This window comes from Chiloscyllium plagiosum, unplaced genomic scaffold (genome assembly GCF_037043375.1).
Source record: "Chiloscyllium plagiosum isolate Xiang-an unplaced genomic scaffold, Cpla_swu_hap1 HiC_scaffold_39, whole genome shotgun sequence".
Taxonomy (NCBI): Eukaryota; Metazoa; Chordata; class Chondrichthyes; order Orectolobiformes; family Hemiscylliidae; genus Chiloscyllium; species Chiloscyllium plagiosum.
The window spans coordinates 15,640,943-15,664,996 of record NW_028270177.1 but is presented as its reverse complement, the minus strand read 5'-3'; the positions used below and the strand labels follow the sequence as shown (position 1 = coordinate 15,664,996).

Below are 24,054 nucleotides of genomic sequence, written 5' to 3'. Positions count from 1 at the left end.
ACTGACTCTGGTCGAACTGCAAATATTTGAATTTTTACTGACAAAGGCATACCCCTCTCCCCTCACCCCAAGACTTTGTTTGATAGACACTGTTATAAAAGTATCTTGTCTTTAAATAAGTTTACCGTTGTGGACTCCATGTACTGTGTGTATACAACATTGTGACTCTGCCTGACTGTGATTCTATTGTGAATGTGAAAGCCACAAAATAGAAATCAGTTACTTTATTCTGTATAGTCTGCTTCATAACTTATTATGTGTTTTATTGTTAACTAACCCACGGAATTAATCGATTGATTATTGGATAATTATCATTAAACTGGCAAACATAATCTTTCTCACTGTTTTATTGACCAATGGTCATCTTCTCATTATTCCCTTGTCAAGCATTCACTCTTACCGTTTCATTGCATGGTGATCTGCTTCTCCTCATTTACGAACAATACTTGCTTTCACAGTCCTGTTGACAAAGTTCAAGCCATCGCTGTTCCATTGACTAACATTGTTAGATCACATTGTTCTATTGACTGATGTTGGTCTCTTCCATTGCTCATTTAGTGCCCGCTTTATTTCTGTTGACAACTGTTGCCCTTCCTCACCTTGAACACCAAAGAAATAAATAGCAACAGAGAAATCTGTCACGGCACCTGCTTTAAAATGTTCTCAGTGTGGTCTTTATCATATGATCATGTCCAGTAAGTTAATCAGAAGCCCGAGCTACAGAAATTCTCCCCAGCGGTTGTTCAAGGAACATCACTCACTCTGCCCTGTGACATGAATGTAAATCTGTCAGAGTATCTGATCACTGACTTGCTGCTTTTGCATTAAATAAATCAATTTCTTCTAATTATTTCTTGATAGACCATCCCCAAAGTCCTGGACAAGATCTCCCCGGCATTTGCCATGAACCGCTGCTGCTTCTTAGTCCAGAAGTCGAGGGAAGCGACTGCACGAGTGGTGGTTTGGAGAGAGATTGGGGTTCTCCGGAGCTACACAATGGAGAGCACTTACTGCGGCTGTGATCAGGGCAAATACAATGTAAGTGAAAGCATCGGGGGCTCTTGCTATAGCTATGTTAAATGACATTTCAAGCCTACTCATCACCACAAATTAGTGACATCTGCTGGTAACTCAAAACTAAGAGCAATAGAATCAGAACAGACAGCCAAAGATTAATGAATCAATTGAATTACATGTGCAAGTGGACAAAAAAAAGGATTATATTTGATGTTGTAAGTGGAAAGTACTTGCAGATAAGAAAAAGAAAAGACAATGCTTAAAGTGGCTAAGGATGATCATTGGAAAAGACCCAGGTATGTTTGAAGATTCAATGTAGAATCGATGACTGACTAAATCCATCCATGACTGAACAGCAATCTGCAAAGTCAACAGAATCTTGAAGGATCACACTGTACAGCACACTGATCTGATCACACTGTGAATAATATATCTGGTTTCAAAAAGCCATGATGCAGAGAAGACATTCTAGCAATGGAGACGGTACAGAGATGATCCATGAGATTGATGAATAGAATTGGAGGTTTGAATTATGAGGCAAGATTAGAGAAACCTCTGATTTACTGCCCTGAAAGAAAGCTTCTGAGAAGTGGTTTTATAGAAATATATAAGTTGGCAAACAGAACGGATAAGTTAATTTGAAACATTACTTTAGCCTAAAGTGCTCCAGATGGACCAACAGAAATAGGCTCATTCTTGCAAAAGGCAAAATTAGAACTGAAATAATTTATTTCAACAAGGAATTATCAGCACATGGAATGGATTGTTGAATAGTCTAAACCTTGCATTCATTTAAGGAACTATTGGGTTGAATTAAAGATCTTTATTATTGAATGTGTTAAGGTGAACTGAAGGGTAGCTCCTCCATTGTAATCATCTCATGAGAGACTCCGCAATGTAAACGTTTTACCTTCACTGCCAGGCGTGTTACTCATTGCTGGGGCAAGCTGATAAATTGCTCAGAAAGAATGACAGCCCCTGAGAGAGCTCTCCCACACTGCAGCATCCCATCAATAGTTTAGATGGAAGGAATATCTCATCACCCTGATCATCTCTCGACAGTGAATCCAGATGATGCTTACTGCCCCGGCAGTAACATTGAAATACATTTCATTGACTGTGACGGTCAGGACCAGTAACTACACATCACCAATTCATTGGCCCGAGTTCTAAGCAAATAGCACTGGCTGTGAGGATGGACCAGAAGCCTGGGTTGGGAGTGGGAAGTAATGAGGATTGTGGAAGGGGTCCCCACCATAACAATTTGCAACAGCCTGACCCAATTATGTGCCAAAGAAGAAATTAATGACTTGGAACCAGGTTTTTATCCCTTCGTTTGGGGATGAAGGGTGAAGAGGTCATGTCTTTTAATTCTTTGATCGGTTGTTGCTGGTAATGCCAGCACTTGTTGCCCATCCCTTTCAGAGGGAAGTTAACAGACAACTTCGTCACTGTGGATTGGAGTCACATACAAACCAATCTGAATAAGGATGACCGATTTCCTTCCTTAAAGGACATTGGTGAACCAAATTTGTTTTTATAACAATCCATGATGGTTTCATGGCCACCATTACTATGACTACATTTAAATTCCAGATTTATTAATTGAATTTAAGTTCCACTAGCTGCCATGGTGGGATTTGAACCCATATCCCCAGGGTACTAGGCTGGGCCTCTGGGTTACCAGTCCAGTGGCATCATAACTGAGCCACCATTTCCAAGAGTTAATGGACGATTGAAGGGCCAGGCATCTCTTCAGAGACAGCAGCATCATAGGGAGCACCCGTCTTATAATGGCATCATGGTTACCACAAGCAGCGGTGAGAAGATACCCTTAGGTGTCCACATGAGTGCATCACTGGCCTCTGGATCAGAAGGCCCTCCTTGACCCAAATGCCGAGGCAATTGCATGGAATCTGGAAGGGTGGGTGTTATATAAGGTGCTTGGACCTCAGTGGGGTGGGCATATGATGATGGGTGGGCAGAAATGCTCTGGGTCATAAAGGAGATAAACCTAACAACTAGATCTCTGCATGGTCGCAGTCACACTGTTTGTCATGCCATTGTAACTTATACCTGATTGCTGTCAGGTAAGAAACTATATGTTTATGTTTACTACATGTAAGAAATATGTTTAGGCCCTATGCTTCCTCTTGTTGGACTACCTGTGTTTTTTTCCCCCTTGATAACACCAGACAAAGCAGGCTGGGTAGATGACAACTCCTTTAAAACAAGGGTGGCGGCAGCAAATCTTATTGTGATCAAATGTCCAACTAGTGCATACAACATGGTGGCAGCAGTGGTCCTCTAAAGATCTGATTTAGCTGTGTCTTTACGACAAGAGACACTCCCATCTCTAGCTTTTGACCTAATTCTAACCCCTTTTGCTCTGATCTCACAAGCTACGCCACACCCCCCCAACCCCCATGTCGCATTAAATTAGGCCCATCAAATGCAACAGCCACATCCTTCTCAGTGTAAATATGTTGACCATTCATTCACATCCCTGTTGCTCAAATGGTATTTCTACTTTGCGAGGTCTGCAAATTAGGATCCTGTTTCATCCAAATTCCTGCTCATAATGGCAATGTCACCATTTCTGATTGAATCTGGGCTCTCCTCTCAATGTTCACATTGATGTTGTTGGAAGGCCATTATAATGTCTGCTGATGACAGTGAGAGAATGACTCAAGACCGCCCAGAACCTGTGATTAGTGGTCCCAGCACATCAATGATAATCAGAATGAAAGAAAATCAGCTGTAACCATTTCCAGCATCAGGAAAAGTTACCAGAACCTGTTCCTACCTTATTATCTGCTGTATGGAGAATCTTATACAGTGATTGCTCAAGTCAGGAGTGAGATTTTGAAATTTTTGTTTTGAAAAACTGGCCTTTTTGGGACAACTCTGACAGGTTGATGTCCTAGGCCTGGAAAACGCAGCTGACCCTGTAGAACTTGAGAGAACAATTCACTAAAGATGGTGAGGATCGTTTCAACTGGCTCTGTACATCCAAACTTTAACTCAGTAGCTGTAACACTGTATCCTGCACTCTGTTCTATTACCATAATGCACATGTGTTGTATGATCTTCCTGTAAAGCCAACACTTTTCACTGTATCCCAGTACATGTGACAGTAATAAATCATTGCAATACACTGTGAGTCAAAGAGCTTTTAAAGTCTGATTGCATTCAATCAGATAGTCAAAGTCTCCTCATTAGGAAGCAGTATCATACTGATAGTGGTACCTGCTTAATGATCTGACAACAGATAATCTGGAGATATCAACCAGGCTAATGCTTTTGGAACTTGCTTCAAATCCTGCCATGGTAGCTGGTGAAATTTAAATTTCATTAGTTAATAATTCTGGAAAAGCAAGCTCACCTTAGTAATGTGGTGACCAGGAAAGGTTCATCACTTCTCATTTCAGGAGATCTGATGCAGCAAATTCCCTTCAAGGAAAGGAAGCCACTCTCTTTATCTGGTCTGGCCTCCATGTGACTCCAGTCCCACAGTAATGTTCTTGACTCTTAACTGCCCTCTGAAATATCCAAGCAGGCCATTCAGTTTGATGATGGGTAACCAAGTGATGATCTTCCAGCGACACCCACATGCCATGAAAGAAGCCCAATTATATTCAGTGACAGAGGCAGAGATCTCCAATCATGGTCATGATCTGGATATAAGTCATAGCTTCTATAAAGACTCAACCATTAAGTAGGACAGGAAGAGTCTTCAACTTAATCGCAATCACTGAAATTGGCAGAACCTCCTGCATATACACTCCCAGTGAGATAGATAGAAACATCTTGCCCCAAGAACATTTCGTTCCTCCTTCCAGGAAAAATCATTGATCTACATCAAAGTGTACTTGTCAGGAGCTCTCCATTTGTTTCAGTAATTATTTTGAAAAATAAATTGCTATTTTATTGGAGGTGCATAAATAAAACATTTACTTTATTGAACACTGACAATGAGAAATCATGACAATCAGAAAATGCAGTCTTTGTATCAAAGTGAGAGGCAAAGGATACATTGCTATCAATAACTCTTTATGCTTTCTCAGGCATTTGATGGGAACATGGGCCATTAATAATGGTTCAGTGCAGAGCAAAGTGTGTCATCTTTTCAGCCCCAAGGGTGCACTGCAATTGATAATGAATTGTTTCATTTTTAAAAGGATATTCCCGTCTGCACTTTGGTCCATTAGAATTACAACTTCCATAAAGAGCAGCTGACCTCCCAACAATCTCTGTTTTGGGCATGCTGTCTGGTTTGAGACTACGGGGTGTTCATCTGAGGCCATTTTCAGATGCAGGATCAGGTCTTCTCCAATGGCATCTATCCCAAACTAGAGACCCTAAAGAGATCCAAAAATTGCACCCTGTCTCTCATTAACATCATTTAGATGAGTAGCTGTGCCTTTCTGTACCTCCCCAGGCAGCAACCCAAATAAATTTGAATTCAATTAATAAAAAGTGGAATGAAAACTCTCATGGTGACCGTGAAAACATCTTCAATCATCATAAAAATCATCTGGGCGGAAGTGGGTACTGCAGATACTGGAGATGAGAGTCAAGATTAGAGTGGTGCTGGAAAAGCACAGCAGGTCAGGCAGCATCCGAGGAGCAGGAAAATCCACATTCCTGATGAAGGGCTGTTGTCCCAAATGTCAATTTTCCTGCTCCTCAGATGCTGCCTGATCTGCTGTGCTTTTCCAGCACCACTCATCCGATGTTTTTTTAGGGATGGAAATCTATCGTTCCTACCTGATCTGGCCTATGTAAGACTCCAGACTCATTCCACTGTGTTTGACTCTTAAATACTTTCTGAAATGATCCAGCAAGTTACTTAGATTGAGGGCAACAAGTGTTAGTCTTGTCAGTGATGCTCACATCCCATAAGAGAATAAAGAGAAAAAGAGTACCTCATGTCTTTGCAGCAAATGTGTTGTGACTTGATGAGGGGGCAGAATAAATCCTCGAATCGGGAGTGGGCTAAGGGTGGGCCTGATAGGATGAATAGCAATGAAGAAAATTGGGATATTTGGAACTGTGGGCCCTCATCAGCCATTAACTTATACTATACTAACTGCTGTGTACAAAACGGTACAAGCAAAGGGTTGAGGAAGCTCTGGATGTGCTGTACTCCACCACTAACACCCTGGAGATGGAACACCCTGAGGCCCTGTTTATTGTGACTGGTGATTTCAATCAAGCCAATCTAAGGAAGTTGTTGCCCAAGTACCACCAGAACATTACCTGTCCCACCAGGGGCCCAAACATTTAGACCACCCGCTACATCACTGTGAAAGATCCTACCGCTCCATCCCCCACCCTCATTTCAAGGTCAAGTAGGAGAACCCCTCGCGAATACAGGCCCAGTGCTGGTTGGAGGAGGCAGAAGATCAACTCCGGTGCTGTCTGGAATCGGCTGATTGGGCCGTGTTCAAACTGTCAGCAGGTACCTTGGACGATACGCCACCACCGTTACAGACTTTATCAGCAAGTGTGTGGAGGACTGCATACCGAGGAAGTCAATCCAGTGTTCCACAACAGGAAACACTGGATGAATCAGAACATACAGAACCTGCTAAAAGCAAGGTGTGAGGCCTTCAGATCAGGAGACCCACTCAAATATGAGGAATCCAAGTATGACCTTTGCAGAGCCATTAAGACAGCCAAGGACCAATACACAGACACCCGGCAACTATGGCAAGGACTGAATGACATCACAGGTTCTAAAAAGAGACAGTGCAAGATAGCAGACGATGACACATCCCCTCTCGGGATTGTCTCCATGCCTTTTATGCTCGCTTTGAGCAGAAGTTTGATGGAGAACTAACACCTGTTCCGACAAGTGCTGACGAACCTATCCCAACAGTCACTGTATCAGAGGTCAAGTCAGTTTTCCTTCGTGTGAATCCAAGGAAAGCGATGGGACCAGATGGAATACCAGGCCGTGCACTCAGAGCATGCATAGATCAACTGGCAGAGATCTTCTGGACACCTTCAACCTCTCCCTGTAGCAGGCCACTGTCCCTGCCTGTTTCAAGAGGGCCAACATCATCCCTGTGCATAAGGCGGCTCATGCAGCATGTCTCAATGACTACTGCCCACTGGCCCTAACTTCCGTGGTCATGAAGTGCTTTGAAAGGCAGATCATGGCATTAATCAACTCCAGCCTCCCCACTACTCTTGACCCACTCCAATTTGCCTATCAGACCAAAAGGTCCACATCAGATGCCATATCACTTGCCCTTCACTCCTTCCTAGAACATCTTGACACTAAGTACAGCTACGTAAAAATCCTACTCATTAATTACAGTTCAGCCTGCAACACTATTATCCTCTCGTGACTAATTACTAAACTTAGTGATCTCTGACTAAGCCCCACTCTCTGGAACTGGATCCTCAGTTTCCTGACCCACAGGCCACTATCAGTGAAGATTGGGGACAATATTTCATCCTCACTAACACTTAACACTGGAGCCCCCACAGGGATGCGTACTCAGCCCTTTACTGCATTCACTGTATACGCATGACTGCGTCACCAAATACCAGACTAATGCCATTTACAAGTTCCCTGATGACACCACCATAGTCAGTCAAATCTCAGATGGTGATGAAACTGACTACAGACGGGAGGTGGAATACCTGGAAAAATGGTGCATTGAGAACAACCTAGCTCTCAACGCCAGCAAAACTAAGGAATTCATTATTGACTTTCAGTGGGATGTTATACATACCCCCCTACACATTAACAGCACAGAGATGGAACAAGTGGAGAGTGTCAAGCTGCTGGGATTGGTCATCCACAATAAGCTTTCTTGGACTCTTCATGTGGATGCACTGGTTACAAAGGCCCAACAACATCTCATCTTCCTCAGGCAGCTGAGAAAATTTGGCATGATGGCCAATACCCTTGCCAACTTTGATAGGTGCACCATCGAGAGCATTCTGTCTGGATGTATCACTACCTGGTATAGCAACTGTACCATTCAAGATTGGAGACAGTTACAGAGAGTGGGGAACTCTGCCTGGACAATCACAAAGGCCAACCCCCCCATTTATAGAATCCATCTACCAGGCCCGCTGTCAAGGAAAGGCCGCCAGCATTCTCAAAGATCCATCCCGCCCTGACAACCTCTACCATCAGGGAGAAGGTACAGAAGCCTGAACACACATACCATCCGGTTTCACAACAGTTTCGACCCTACTGTTGTTAGAATACTGAATGGATTCTCAAACTCTTAGCATTTACCTGTACCTGTGTTTTTGTCTTGCTGCTGTTTGCCTATTATTTACCTATCTATGCTATGTAAGTATGTGATCTGCTTGCATTGCTCGCGAGACAAAGCTTTTCACTGTGCCTTGGTACATGTGACAACAAATTCAATTCACTTCATTTCAATTCAAGCTATTTGCTAAACCTGTGGTAGGGTAGACCCAGTAATATCCTGCAGATTGCAAAAAAATGTCTGATTAACACCAAAAGTAGGTGTTAAACCATTCACTTTTTTTGTTAAACTAAAGATGCCTTAGTCTCTGAGAGCTGATCTGTCATTAGAGAGAGAGAGAGAGAGAGAGAAGCTCTATTGGTGGCGAATTTAACCTGAAGATCATCACTTCTCAGGTGAGAGATTAGATTAAGAAGGCAGAAGCTTCATAGTAACGTCCCCCAGTGCAGAAATTGAATCTGCATTGTTGGCACCACTCTGTTTTGAAAAACCAGCTGTCCAATCAACTGAACTGATTCTCACCTTTAGTAATAAGAGGTGCTAGAGGGCTGTAATGAAGAACCTTTTTAGGACAGGAAGTGGAAATGACCTGTACCATGTTGCCCATGAGAGTGTTAGGGGCGGTTATGATCCATAATTTCACAAAGAAATTGCATCGCCACTTGACGTAAAATGGTAAGGCTACAGCATTAGAATGGGGAATGGGACCGACTGGATCTACAGAGAGCAGCATGGATTTAGTAGGCCAGATGGTCTCCTACAGTGATGTAATGCTGTATAATGATCTGAAATGCCTGCTTTATGTAGCTGAGCCAATAGTTGAACAATTCTCTGTTATCTCTGGGCTGTGCAGGATGTCGATCTTGGAGCTAAGGCTAGATGCCTACAAAACAGGGACTGAGGTCCAAAGATGTGCAGGTCAGGTGAATTGGTCATGCTAAATTGCCCATCGTGATAGGTGCATTAGTAGGGGAATGGGTCTCTGTGGGTTACTCTTCAGAGGGTCGGCGTGGACTTGTTGGGCTGAAGGACCTGTTTCCGCACTGTAGGGAATCTAGTCTAATCTAAGAAATTACTATTGAAATGATTTAACTCATAAAGCACAAGTAGACCACAATCAAATTATGTTTTTGATCATAAATAGATCTCATTAGTATTGCATGTAAAATGTTTATATTCACAATTGGATGGATCCATCATTTATTGCCCATCCTTAGTTGCCCTGGAGAAGATGCTGGCGAGCTGCCTTCTTGAACCGCTACAGTCTGTGCTGTAGCTGGATCCACAATTCTATTGGGGCAGGAATTCTCTAATTTTGACCCAATAACACTGAAAAATGGTGATATAAAAATGACTTTACTAATAGCAAATGTAGACTACAATTAGATTATTTTTAGAGGATATATAGATTGCATTGGAATCATATGTATTGATTATGTATCAATTGCAAATAAATGTTCTCCAGATTCAGTATATCTTGGTCCTGCATGGTGCTCACGTGTGTAATTGTGTAGGTAGTTTGAGATGAAGTGTTGATTTGGTATTGATCACATATAGATTATTATGTTTATTTATCACAGTGTAACCTCAGTAGCTAAGTGTGAATAATCAGGTAGAGTGCAGTCCCGTAGCTCCCTGTGATTTGCTACTTTCCCTGCTGTAAGTGACAGCAGCCCTTGACTATATCGACATAAATATAACTTAAAGCCATGAATGATGATGCTTTGTGTTTTGGTGGATTGTGGGAAGGAGGATGGCTTGATGGAGGGAAACGGTCAATAGACGTAAATTTAAAAATGTAAGTTAAAATTAAAAATTAAAATACTCTTTTTGGAAAACATGATATTATCGTTGGATGTCCAAAGACAGATATGTGGGACCAAAAGTGGGAAATCTCATCTGGAGTCTACCTAAATGATATCACTGATGCTAATCCTAGCAAATTCTGTGGATGAAGTGGCGGCCCTTAGATGCAAAGTTGTTGTAGTAAGATTGTACCCAGGTGGAAAATTATGTAGATGCTATTTTACTTTTACTTTTTTTTTGGGACTGAGTGTTATTGGATTTATTGTTTATCCCTAGTTGCCCTTGAACTGAGTGGCTTGCTGGGTTTTTTGAATGGCAGCTAAGAGTCAACCATATTGCTGGCGGTCCTGGAGTCACACATTGGCCAGACCTGGTCAAAATAGTAAATTCCCCTCCCCAAAAGGCAATAGTGAATTAGATGGATTTCTATAAGAATCATCTATTGTTTCATAGCTACCAATACTGATGTCATCAATTACCCAATGCAGTTCTGATAAAGGTCATCAACCTGTAACATTAACTGTTTCTCATTCTATACTGAGTCTTTCAGTATTGTCCACTTCAATTTCAAATTCCCAGCATTCACTGTATTTTGCCTTAGATTAAGCTGTTGTCTGTGTGTACTGCGACTGACAATAATCATTAAACTCACTTAGTTTAGAGGGCTTGGTACAGACTTGTCCAACTACTAAGTATCTAACACACAATCCATCATATTAATTTCTTTCTGCTGAGCTGGCAGATGCTTCAAATGTGCTGACTAAAGACAATCATAACAGCTTTCCCAGAAGTGGAACCTAAGATTTGCCTGACTTCACAACACAACTCATGTATCAGTACTCATATATTATCTAATTAAACAAGATATATTCGGGGGGCGCTTTTGTACCGTAGTCAAGAGTCTAGGTCTTTTTAGATGGAATCATTGATTTATCTTGTGGTAATTTCTGTGAGACGGCTAGCAGAACTGATTCTGTTTGATCAGGTATAAAAAAATAAGTGATTCTGCCTAATCGATGCTTGGTTTCTTTCTGTCTGTCTATTTGGATATATTGGTGCTTTTTTGTCAATACCAGACTCAATTTTACATTGTGATCTTGTGTTGTTTCAAACTCTGCAGCCCCCCCTTTCCACCAGCACGCAATTTGCAGGCTGTTTGCATCACAATCAGTACACATCAATGATTCTCTCGTCGAAGTTTTTCACAGAGATGGCAGAGTAATGCTGGATTGGACAGGGGCGATTTGCTATTATCGCTCCTTGATGTAGTCAGCTAATACTCCTCTCTACACTTAGCACAAAGGGACACCAACTGCTGTGTACCATACTTGACCAGAATTTGTAACAATATTCATAAAGCATCTCACTAGTAACTTGTGTACAGTACTTGATCAGACTTTGTAAGTTCAAATGCAGCATTTTGAAGCTGACATGTTTTTCTTTCATGTAGTGCTTACCATTTGGAGATTTCTTAGAGCATTGGAAAATACCAATATTTAGGGAGTTGGTTTAAAAACTATTTGCCTTATTTAAACATGAGATTAGCTTAGATTAAGTGGCAAATACATCAGTATGTGTGTCCATTGCAATTGTCGTGAAAGTGGTCTGGAAAAGGATGAGAATTCATCATTCTATTGTTAAAATTCACTGAACCTCCAAGATCTTATTTGTTCACAGGATGAGGGTGTCACTGGTTAGACCAGAATTTATTGCCTATTCCTAATTGCCCAGAGGCTGTTAAGAGTGAACCAGATTGCTGTGGGTGTGGAGTCAGACCAGGTAAGGGTGGCAGTTTCATTTCTTAAAGGTTGTTACTGCATCAGTTGGGTTTTCCCCAATAATCAAATTGTGGTCATCTTTAGGCTCTTATCTCTAGATTTTCTTCTTAATTGAATTCAAATTCCACCATCTGCCATCTGTAGGATTTGAACCCAAGTCCTCAGAACAGTACCTGGATTTCTGGATTAACAGTCCAGCAATTATATCATTAAACCATCACCTCCTATGAGATATTTTGCTCATTCTAGCTGTGAGAGGAACTCTTATATCCAGTGAATAACTCCCTGTTAAACATGGACCCAGGATGATTTCGGGGTTGGTGTTGGTTTTACCTCATTAACTGGCGCTTCATGGGAACACAGTCAGTCTGGAGGTCGGGTATCATTAATATGTTTGGGGATGTGATAGAAGTGAAGTGGTTAATAGCTTCTCTCCATAAGTGATGCCGCTGTAAGCAATGAAGTCAAGAGGCTTGAACTCTTTAATACATTTAATGTACTTAAATGGACAAGCAATTCAGTTTGCGTTTATCCACAGGAGGCCCAAGTCAGGCCCCATGTATTTTTTTTGTGTTTGAAGATTGGAAATTGTTGTCAGTACAAAGTAATTATAAAAGATTCAGTTTTTAATGGGCTTTCTAATGGATGTTCTCTAGAAAAGAGAAGACTACAGGGTGATCTAATTGAGGCCTTTTAAATTCTGCAAGGTTTTGATAGGGCAGATGAGAGATATTACCATGTGCCAGCAAGAGCATAACTTGGGTTACAAATAAAAGATAGCCATTAATAAATTGAATAGCATAAAGATAAATTTAATAGGGAATTCTATTAGAGTGGTTACAGTGTGAAACTCACTAAAGGCTTATCTGAATAAAACAGGGTCGAACAGGTTCAACACATATCATTGGAGTTTAGAAAAATGAAAGGTGATCTTATTGAATCATATAAGATCCTGAAGGGACTGGATAGGCAGGATGATTCCTCTTTTGGGGAAGACTATAATTGGGTGACGTAGGTTAATTAAAAGAATTCTTTTTTTAAGCGCACTAATAAAACCTGTAAAATCTTCAGATGCTGGAAATCGGAGACAAAAAGAGATATTGCTGGAAAAGCTCAGCAATTTGGACGGCACAGTGGTTCAATTCCCGCCTCAGGCAACTGTCTGTGTGGAGTTTGCACATTTTCCCCTGTCAGTGTGGGTTTCCTCCAGGTGCTCCGGTTTCCTCCCATAGTCCAGGTTAGGAGAATTGGCCATGCTAAATTACCGGTAGTGTTAGGTGAAGGGGTCTGGGTGGGTTGCTCTTTGGAGGGTCGTTGTGGACTTGTCGGGCCGAAGGGCCTGTTTCCACACTGTACGTAATCTAATCTAAAAAAAATGGCAGCGTCTGTGGAGAGAAATCGGAGTTAAGAGTTCAGGTCCAGTGACCCTTCATCAGAACTCAGAGTGAGGAGAGTACGTGTATTACAGAGAGCTGTTACTCTGAGGAATTCTATTTCCCAGGAGATAAGTGAGCCAGGTCAAGAGTTTATTCAATGACGAATTAGAAAAATTTTAATACTCGAGGGAGTCAAGAGTCATTGAGGCAAACAACCTCGGTGGAGCTGAAACCATAACAAGATCAGTAATGCCCGTATTGAATGGGAGAGTAGTGTTGAAGGGCTCAATGGCCAAATCCTGTATCTAAATCCTGTCTTTAGATGTTGAAAATTGGATTCCCTAACCATCTGAGAATGTCATTGAGGGCTCTGGATCTCAGGCAAAATGTTGAAGTCTCTCCTTCTGATCACCTTCATCACTAAGGCTTGTGGTACCACATCAGTGACTCCAGAAATCTCTTCCCGCGCTGGTCTTCCACATTTCTTGTTTATGGGAGACAGGGTGTAGAGATAATATCCAGAACCCCAGAAGAGCGGGAAAATCGACATTTCAGGCAAAAGCCCTTAATCAGGAAACCTGCTCCTCGGATGCTGCCTGACCTGCTGTGCTTTTCCAGCACCACACTCTTGACTCGAATCTCCAGCATCTGCAGTCCTCACTTTCGCCTAATCCAGAACCCCAGGCTAATGCCCTGGCGATATGGATTTGAATTTCTACCAACTGGAATTCAATTTAAAAATCTGGAATAAGAAGCTGATGTAATGGTAGCCAGTAATCTGCCAGCCTTAAAAGGTCTGGCTACATGTGACTCCAGACTCTCATCAATTTTTTTTTTAGATTACATTACAGCGTGGAAACAGGCCCTTCGGCCCAACAAGTCCACACCGACCCGCCGAAGTGCAACCCACCCATGCCCTTACATTTACCCCTTCATCTAACACTACAGGCAATTTAGCATGGCCAATTCACCTGACCTGCACATCTTTGGACTGTGGGAGGAAACCGGAGCACCTGGAGGAAACCCACGCAGACACTGGGAGAACGTGCAAACTCCACACAGTCAGTCGCCTGAGGCGGGAATTGAACCCGGGTCTCTGGCGCTGTGAGGCAACCGTGCTAACCACTGTGCTACCGTGCCGCCCATGGTTGACTCTTAACCATAAGCAACAATTAAACAACTTGTAAACAATTAAGGATGGGCAATAAATGCTGGTCTAGTTAGCAGTGGGCCCATCCCTTGAATGAATTTAAAATAAGAGTTGCAACAATGGCACTTAACAGCACTTTGCAGCAATTTGAAACAGTTTCCTTCAAAAACTTTGCTGTTCAGAACATCTGCACCCCATGCTATCCAAAGTGTTAGACTGGTGAGTCTGACATTGGTGGTGGGAATGTTGTTGGAGGGAATCCTGAGGAACAGGATTTACATGTATTTGAAAAGGCAAGGACTGATTAGGGATAGGCAGTATGGCTTTGTGCGTGGGAAATCATGTCTCACAAACTTGATTGAGTTCCTGAAGAAGTAACAAAGTGGATTAATGAGGGTAGAATGGTGGATGTGATCTATATGAACTTCAGTAAGGCGTTCAACAAGTTCCTCAGGGTAGACTGATTAGTAAGGTTAGATCTCATGGGATACAGAGAGAACTAGCCATTTCAATACAGAACTAGCTTAAAGGTAGAAGACAGAGAGTTGTGGTGAAGGGTTGCCTTTCAGACTGGAGGCCTGTGACCAGTAGTATGCCACAAGGTTCGGTGCTGGGTCCACTGATTTTCATTATTTATATAAATGATTTGGATATGAACATAGGAGGTATAATTAGTAAGTTTGCAGATTACACCAAAATTGGAGGTGTAGTGGACAGTGAGGAAGGTTACCTCAGAGTACAATGGGATCTTGATCAGATGGGCCAGTGGGCTGAGGAGTGGCAGGTGGAGTTTAATTCAGATAACTGCGAGATGCTGCATTTTAGAAGGGCAAATCAGGGCACCACTTACACACTTAATGGTAAGGTTTTGTTGCTGAATAAAGAGACCTTGGAGTGCAGGTTCATAGTTCCTTGAAAATGGAGTCATAGGTAGATAGGATAGTGAAGAAGGCGTTTGGTATGCTTTCCTTTATTGGCCGGTGCATTGACTATAGGAGTTGGGAGATTATTTTGCACCTGTACAGGACATTGGTTAGGCCACTTTTGGAATACTGTGTGCAATTCTGGTCTCCCTCCTATTGGAAGGATGTTGTGAAACTTGAAAGAGTTCAGAAAAGATTTATAAGAATGTTGCCAACGTTGGAGGATTTGAGGTATAGGGAGAGGTTGTAATAGGCTGGGGCTGATTTCCCTGCAGTGTTGGGGGCTGAGAGGGTGACCTTAGAGGTTTATAAAATCATGAGGGGCATGGATAGGATAAATAGACAAGGTCTTTTCCCTGGGGTGTGAGAGCCCAGAATTAGAGGGCACAGGTTTAGGGTGAGAGGGGAACAATTTAAAAGGGACCTAAGAAGCAACCTTTTCATGCAGAGGGTGGTGTGTATATGGAATGAGCTGTCAGAGGAAATGTTGGAGGCTGCTATAATTGCAACATTTAAAAGGCACCTGGATTGGTATATGAATAGGAAGGGGTTAGAGGGATATGGGCCAAGCACTGGCAAATGGGACTAGATTAGGTTTCGGATATCTTGTTGGCATGGACTAGTTGGACTGAAGGGTCCATTTCTGTGCTGTACATCTTTATGACGCTATGTATTTAAGTCTATGGCTACGATTATCTGGAGGTCTTAACTAAGGTGGGTCAAACCCTTCCCTTCTATCCTATTGCTGAATCCCAGACTTTGAACCAGTATGGAATGGAAGCTTCTATTAGCATACTCAAGGATATTCCTTTTCTATTCGTCTCCGTACAAACAGCAAGCAGCTTCATTTTTGCGACTACTCAACAGGACTCTTCATGTATTCATTGCAGAACCCTTTGTGTGCTATCTTAATCTTGATACCTTAGGTGTGTTCTTTCTACAAAGCTATGATTGTCCTCCATTATAGTTCAGATGCCAAAATAAACAAGTTACTTTTCAGTTAAAAATCTCCTCAGCCATTTTATATCAATTGAAAGATACAATCAGCCATTTTACGCTGCTTTCAGCCACTGGCAGCCCTAACATCTAGACATTAATTGCCACTCATCTGAGGACAGAATGCCTCTTCTTGTTCAGGAGGCTTGGGAAATTCAGCATGTCCATAAGGACCCTGACCAATTTATACAGATGCATCATACTATTCAGGTGCATAATGGCCTGGTATTGCAACTGCTCTGCCCAGGACCGTAAGAAACTACAGAAAGTTGAGTGCAACCCAGACCATCACGGAAGCCAACCTTCCATCCATGGACTCCATTTACACTTTTAGATTAGATTAGATTACTTACAGTGTGGAAACAGGCCCTTCGGCCCAACAAGTCCACACCGACCCGCCGAAGCGCACCCACCCAGACCCATTCCCCTACATTTACCCCTGGCCAATGGCCAATTCACCTGACCTGCACATCTTTGGACTGTGGGAGGAAACCGGAGCACCCGGAGGAAACCCACGCAGACACGGGGAGAATGTGTAAACTCCACACAGTCAGTCGCCTGAGGCGGGAAATGAACCTGGGTCTCTGGCGCTGTGAGGCAGCAGTGCTAACCACTGTGCCACTATGCCGCCCACAGTTGTTGCCATGAAAAGGCTGCCAACATCATTAAAGACCCCTCCCACCCCTGTAATGCTCTCTTTCAACCTCTCTGTCAGGCAGTAGATAGAAAAACCTGAACACAAGCATGGACAAGTTCAAAAACAACTTCTTCTCTTCTGTTATTAGACTTATGAATGGACATTCAAACAATGTTGATCTTGTTAGTGTTGAACTTGCTGTGTGCACATGCTGTGCAGTGTAGTCTGTATGCCTTACTCTGTCCAAGTTTTTTTTCCACCCTATGGTCTGCCTCTACTGCTCAGAACAAAGTTTTTCACTGTACGTAGGTACTCGTAACAATAAATCAAATCTAATCAGCCACAGTGTGACCTTCCTTAGATCTATGGTACAATCCGGAAAATAAAGTGGCATCTCCAAATATGTCTGCTATTCCCCTCAGTTGAAACCCAATGTAGATAGATTGTGAGCTGTGTAACTTCAATTGGAGAAAATATTTGCATTAATCCATTTACACTTGAATGATAATATTGATAGGTTAAATGTAGAATGGAAATTAATATCTGTATAATTGGAACAATGCAGCTACTCTCTTGCATTGCTAACAAAGAATATTCAAATTTGTCAAATGAATGATTAACTATAATTCAAATAATTCCATAATCTCCCCCTCTGGAGGATATTCAGGGTATCCTGTCTATTGCCCCTCCAATATTGCAGCAAGTCAGCTCCTTTGAATGAAGGGTTAATTAGGATAGCCTGGACAGCTATATTAAATGGTGCCTCTTGTTTATGTTAAATGCATGTTTGAATACAGCAGCTACAGAATACTGATGAGTACCTTCAAAGGAAACATGTCTATCACTTTATACCACCAGCCTGGAGTCTGCACTGGTGGATTGAAGGCAGCTAAGTGGTTATTGATCAGAACTGAGTCTCTCTTATTTAGTTTAAAAAGCTATAAAATGGAAAATTTCACAAGCTATTAGACCTTGATTTTTAAATTTAGTTCTTGCACCTGGACACGAGGCAAAAAAAGGGCAATGAACTAACAAATTGCAGAGACACTAAAAGACATTCACAAAATATGTGTTAGTCAATAGGAAGCCTGTGAATTAGTCATTGTGAAGAGTGTCTCCAGGTTTTTGTGGGTCTTTGTCAATCAGCGCATCACATTGTGAGCCATTTGGGTGAAACTGGTATCTGTCAGTAACACAAAGTGGGTGTTGGGCAATTGGTATCCCATCCTACATTGTGCTGACCATCTTCTCCATTAAGTATGAAAGAACATTTGGATATTCACTGAGCTACTCATTGGGGCTGGCATGTACCAATCTTATTCCCTGTTGCTTTCTGTGCCTATATACTGAGCTATTAAAGAAACAAGTCTCTTTGGTTCAGATCTGATTGTCTTTCTTGGACTCACAATGTTGTCATTACATTGCACAGTCTTGTCTGTAACTGAAGGGCAGGTTGGTCATTCATCTGTAGGTGAGGGTTGGAGCCAACGTAGAAAGAACAACTTTTTAATTCTACTTAATATTTGTAATGTACTACATGATTGAATAATATTAAATAACAAACTGATCATGTGAAATAGAGATTTAGTATTCAAGCTGACCCAAAATATTGTCTGTATTCGTCATTCAGACAGAGAGGAGAAGCAATTATCAACACTTTACAGAATTGCTGGCTTGTAACCTCAGCTTCCCTTTTCAATTGACTGCTAGCAATGGTGGTAATAGGCCTGTGTGTTTTCAACCTGTTAATTAATGCCTGGTTCTTTTTCATGTTTCATTTATTTTACCAAGTAGTCAGCAAGGAGTAATTTGTAGACTGCAATGTCATCACTGCTACTATTATGGAACAAGTGTGCTGAAAGCATATCACAGACCAATATGGCTTCGGCCACAAAAGAGGGAAAGACAGAAAACTGGGGATGGAGTTGTGGATAGATTCCAACAGAAAATACCAATAGACCAGTAAGAAGCATTTCCAAACAGGTACAAACTACTAACAGACTGGTAGAAAACTCTAATGGACTAATAGAAAATGCTAACAAGATGTACAGGATCAATAAAAAAAATTAATGAATCCATCAACAGACTGGTAGAAGGCACTAACAGATTCGTGTAGAGCACTAACAGAGCGGTAGAGAATAGTGACAAATCTTTAAAACTCTGTGACATAAAAAGTAGAAAGCTGGAGCAAGACAATAGAGAGCACTGAATAACATACTGGCTGTCTCACAGGGAGCACCAATACAAATGCTGATATTTGGCACAATTGTGAGTATTCACATCACTTCAAGAATGCAATGATGAAAATGAACAGCAGGTGAAACTGAATTTTACAGGCTATTGACTTGGTCTCAGTCACTGTGCTCTGTTTGAAGTAAAATATCTTCAACAGGAACTTTCAGCAGCTTCTCAGGAATAATTAGGATAATCTTGCCTCTAACTGTAAATCTAATCCATAACCTTCTGTCTCACTCCTCCATTTAACACTTGCTCAATTGTTCCTTTAAAGTAGTGACCTGTGTCAACATGAACAGTCTGCACAATGTTTATTCAATCAATTGCTTATGAAATTTATGAGATCCACATCCAAAAGAAAATCTTGCTACATGATTTCTTCCCACCAATGGGGTTCCATTTGTAGGAATTGGACATTGAAAGTGTGGTGCTGGAAAAGCACAGCAGGTCAGGCAGCATCCGAGGAGCAGGAGCCATCTACGTTTTGGGCATAAGCCTGCTGAAGGGCTGATGCCCGAAATGTCGATTTTCCTGCTCCTCGGATGCTGCCTGATCTGCTGTGCTTTCCCAGCACCACACTCTCGACTTTGATCCCCAGCAAATGCAGTCCTTACTTTCTCCTCAGGAATTGCCTATATGGTTACAAATTTGCATGTTTACATGATCCTCATTTTCAAATCCCTGTATAACTTGCTCATCCCTCTCTCTTTAACGTCTGCTAACCCCAGAATCCTGCAAAATATCTATGCTGCTCCAAAGGTGGCCTCTTGTGCAGACTCCGTTATAATTCTCTGCCATCAATGACTATGCTTTAAGGCCCTAAGTTCTCAAAATCCCTTCCTAAACTGCTCTGTCTCTGTTTACCTTGCTCCTTCCTTTAAGACATTCCATAAACTGATCACTTTGAGCAACTTTTTGGTCATCTTATGTGGCATGGTGTCATATTTTCTTTATAATGCTCCTGTGATGGTGCTAGATGAATGTAAGTCTTTATTGTTGAAACGAAATGTTTTTATTTTTGTACAATGGAAGAAAGCAATGGCTCAGGTTAAAAGGAAGACATAATTATGAGAAATACATTAATCTCCATTTACTCATTCTGATAATTTAGACTACAGGTAATGTTTGTATTTTAGCCATAACATGATTGTTTTGTAAGGTATGAAATTCCAAGATATTGGTGCAGAATTTTTGATCAATAGTGGATTTGAACAGTGCTGACTGTTCATACAATTCTATTTGCTGACAAACCTTCAGTGAGTTTTTGTCCTGAGATTTGCAGTTGCAAGAGAGTCAAAACTGTATAGGATCGGGGAAGTGATGGCTTAGTAGTATTATCGCTGGACTGTTCATCCAGAGACCCAGGTAACATTATGGGGACTTGGGTTTGAATCCTGCCATGGCAGATGATGGAATTTGAATTCAGTAGAAAAAATATCTGGAATTAAGAGTCTAATGACGGCCATGAATCCATTGCCAATTATTGGAAAACCCATCTGACTCACTAATGCCCATTGGAAAGGAAACTGCCATCCTTATCTGGTCTAGCCTACATATGACTCCAGATCCTCAGTAATGTGGTTGACTCTCACCTGCCCGCTGGGCAATTAGAGCTGGGCAATAAATACTGAACTAGCCAGCAAAGTCCACATCCAATGAGTTAATAATAAAAATCTGTGTGATCGGGGTGAACAAAGTTGTAGAAAATGAACTTGGTGCTGCTAATGGCTGCAACACGGCTGGTGGAAGGCTGTTAATTTTCAAAAGAGAACACAGGAGAGGGGCTCCCTTATATAATGCTGAGCAGCTGTGGGTATTTACCTTCAGTCAGCACCAGCTCAGCATGGGTGCCAATTGTTAAGAGTTGGCTGGCAGTCATTAGCAATACCTGTCAGAGTGGCAGGGCAGGATGGATGCTATCATGCTGAGAGAGATCTGCTAAATGGAGCTACTGCCACTCCATCTGAGTAGAGGTCAGAGGCCCCTTTCCACACTGATATTCATATCTCCAACGGCAATCGTCAGAGCTTGCTGTGTTCTCAGGTTCTACTGAAGCACTACAATGTCTGGTAGTATTTACAGGTGCTGCTTTAGAAGCTGACATCTTGACTATCTGCCATTGCATCATGGTTGGCGCCAAAGGTTGACTGATGGGGTTAGGCACGAACATCAAGATAAAATTATTATAGTCCTATTGGACCATAAGGCTGCTCTTTTTGTTTTAGAAAGGACGAGACAGACCACTTTTTGTGGTTTTAACTTGAGGGTCACCATGCCCCAGGTGAGGGGAAAGGTTGCGAATGGGATACCTTTCTGGTAATATCAGCCAATGAAAATATTGAACAATTACTTGGCATTACAAAACAGCCATCCAGCCAATGAATTAACTGAACTGGGCTGGATAGGATGACCTCTGAGCTCTGCACAAACCCCTGAGCCAAGTTCACTGTCAATCCTTTATTCTTTCCTGGAATGTGGGTGTTGCCAGCAAGGTCAGTATTTAGTGCTCACCCTTAACTGTCCTTGAATACAGAAAGTGGCTAACAGTGAATCATATTGCTGTGGGTCTGGAGTCACATGTAGAGCATGGACAGATGGAGAATTTCCCTCCTTAATTAATGAACCAGAGAGGTTTTTTTTCTAACAACAATTCGTGGTAGCTTCAGTAGTCACCGGATTTTTATTCTAGATTTATTAGTTTCAATTAAATTCCACCAGCTTCACTGGTCGGATTTGGATCCTTGTTCCCTGAGTATTAGCTTAGCCATTGCAAGTCCAGGGGCATTATCACTCATCTCCCATTTCTCCCTTATCCCTTGACTTAATGTGCAGAATTTGCACTGCCCCATGCATTTTCTTGTGTATTTCCTACACCATTCTTCTGTAACCTCATCAACAGAAATCTCCACATGAATCCTCTGCAGAAGAACTTTGTGTAATCTCGCCCTCCAGTGAGTTTGCAACGACACAATCCTTGCCTGGCGACATTGTTTTTATCCCAAAAATAGATTTTATTCATAAAATTTGAAAAAAAAATTACAAACCCATTTCAATTTGCATCTTACAGAATTTACAATAACATTCAACTTGAATCTTATAGCATTTTCCACTCAATCTGATTGCTATAGAATTAATATTGCACAATATCATTCTGAAAGATTTTAGCATCAGCTCAAGTATCCACAATTTATCTTCCTTTTAAGTACGGTAGGCTAACTTTAGGTAGTGCTAGCAAGTAACAATACTAGGCTCCCTGCTGATGCATGCAACCAATGTGGTTAGCACTGCCTGAAAGGCAGCAGTGATTATAATGAGCAGGTAGTGCAACGTTGGCGTACTGCCTACATTAAACTGAACCGGCATGGGGTAATTACGCATCACACTTCTAGAGCCTGTATTTGGGCCTATCTAATTTAGCTCCCATGGAGTTTAAACCAGAGAGTGTAAGTCAGAATATTTAATTCAATGCAAAATCATATTGAGAAACTGGACTGAAGAGAAGTGAAATTAAACAGGAGGGATAAAAGAGACAAAAAGATAAAAACACTTCAAAAAAGTGATTTGGAAATAATTAAAAAATTAAATATAAAGTTTGTGTATGACTGCTAAAATGTAATTACACTTTAACAGTCAAGTCTTTACCTTTGCACTTGTAATGCACCAGAAAAGGTTAAGTTACCAAAGCTCTCCTGGACCATAGGATTGCTCCTCTTTAGAGAGAGAGAGAGATGACTGGGGGTGGCTTAATCTGAGGGTCTAGGAACAAGTGAGGACTGCAGATGTTGGAGATTAGAATCAAAAAGTGTGGTGCTGGAAAAGCGCAGCCAGCCAGTCAAGCAGCAGCTGAGGAGCAGGAGAGTCAAAACATTGACTCTCCTGGGTGGCACGGTGGCACAGTGGTTAGCACTGCTGCCTCACAGCGCCAGAGACCCGGGTTCAATTCCCGCCTCAGGCGACTGACTGTGTGGAGTTTGCACGTTCTCCCCGTGTCTGCGTGGGTTTCCTCCGGGTGCTCCGGTTTCCTCCCACAGTCCAAAAATGTGCAGGGGTCAGGTGAATTGGCCATGCTAAATTGCCCGTAGTGTTAGGTAAGGGGTAAATGTATGGGTGGGTTGCGCTTCGGCGGGGCGGTGTGGACTTGTTGGGCCGAAGGGCCTGTTTCCACACTGTAAGTAATCTAATCTAATCTATTGACTCTCCTGCTCCTCGGATGCTGCCTGACTGGCTGTGATTTTCCACCACCACACTTTTTAACCTCAGAGTCACAATGCCTCAGGCGAAGAGAGAGATTGAGAAGGAGAGTCCTTCATGATAACCTTGTATGTGGTGAATAAGTGCTCAAATTCACACACTCTCCACCTGTAGGAATGCCAAGTCTATTGGTAAGATATCGTTAGAATGAAACTGATGGAGAAGCAGGATAACTAGGACAGCATTTAACTGCAACTGTGTAGATCCTAAAGTTTGCTCTTTGGTTCACTCTTTAATAGTCATGAGTACTGGTATATTCATAGTTACTCTTGCGAGAAAATATGGCCATGATTGTCAGACCTGTTTGGTACATCTCGCGTCATCATTAAGGTGTGCAGCAAGAGTTCATTGTTGGATCTCATCAGATGAATATCTGTGAAATTGGCTGTTCTGTCCTTGCAAAGTTAGAAACAGTGATAATAACTGGTAGTGTGTGCTCATGCAGGTAGCATATCTCCCTCATGCCAAAAAACATACAAAAGCCACTCTGAATTGCTAACACCCTTCACCTCATAAATAGTATGGGATTTAATGGACTAAGTATGACAAAATATGATCTATAGGCTTTAATACAAAATGCAGAGGATAGTGAACCTTTCATTTCTATTCAATAAATTAATGAGACCTGCATTTACAATGCACTG

The 24,054-nt window shown here is 41.8% G+C and overlaps 1 protein-coding gene across 4 annotated transcripts in view; it reads left to right on the top strand.

Annotated features, from left to right (window-relative positions):
- agbl1 (AGBL carboxypeptidase 1) overlaps positions 1-24,054 on the top strand; it is a 246,003-nt gene that overhangs the window by 172,310 nt on the left and 49,639 nt on the right. For all 4 annotated transcript variants that reach the window (XR_015753858.1, XM_087981474.1, XM_043677060.2 and 1 more), the window contains one exon: positions 862-1,038. Coding sequence is in view for 3 of the 4 variants with exons in the window: in XM_087981474.1 (XP_087837600.1) it covers positions 862-1,038 (177 nt within the window). In the remaining variant the exon portion in view is untranslated. The remainder of the gene's footprint in view (positions 1-861; positions 1,039-24,054) is intronic.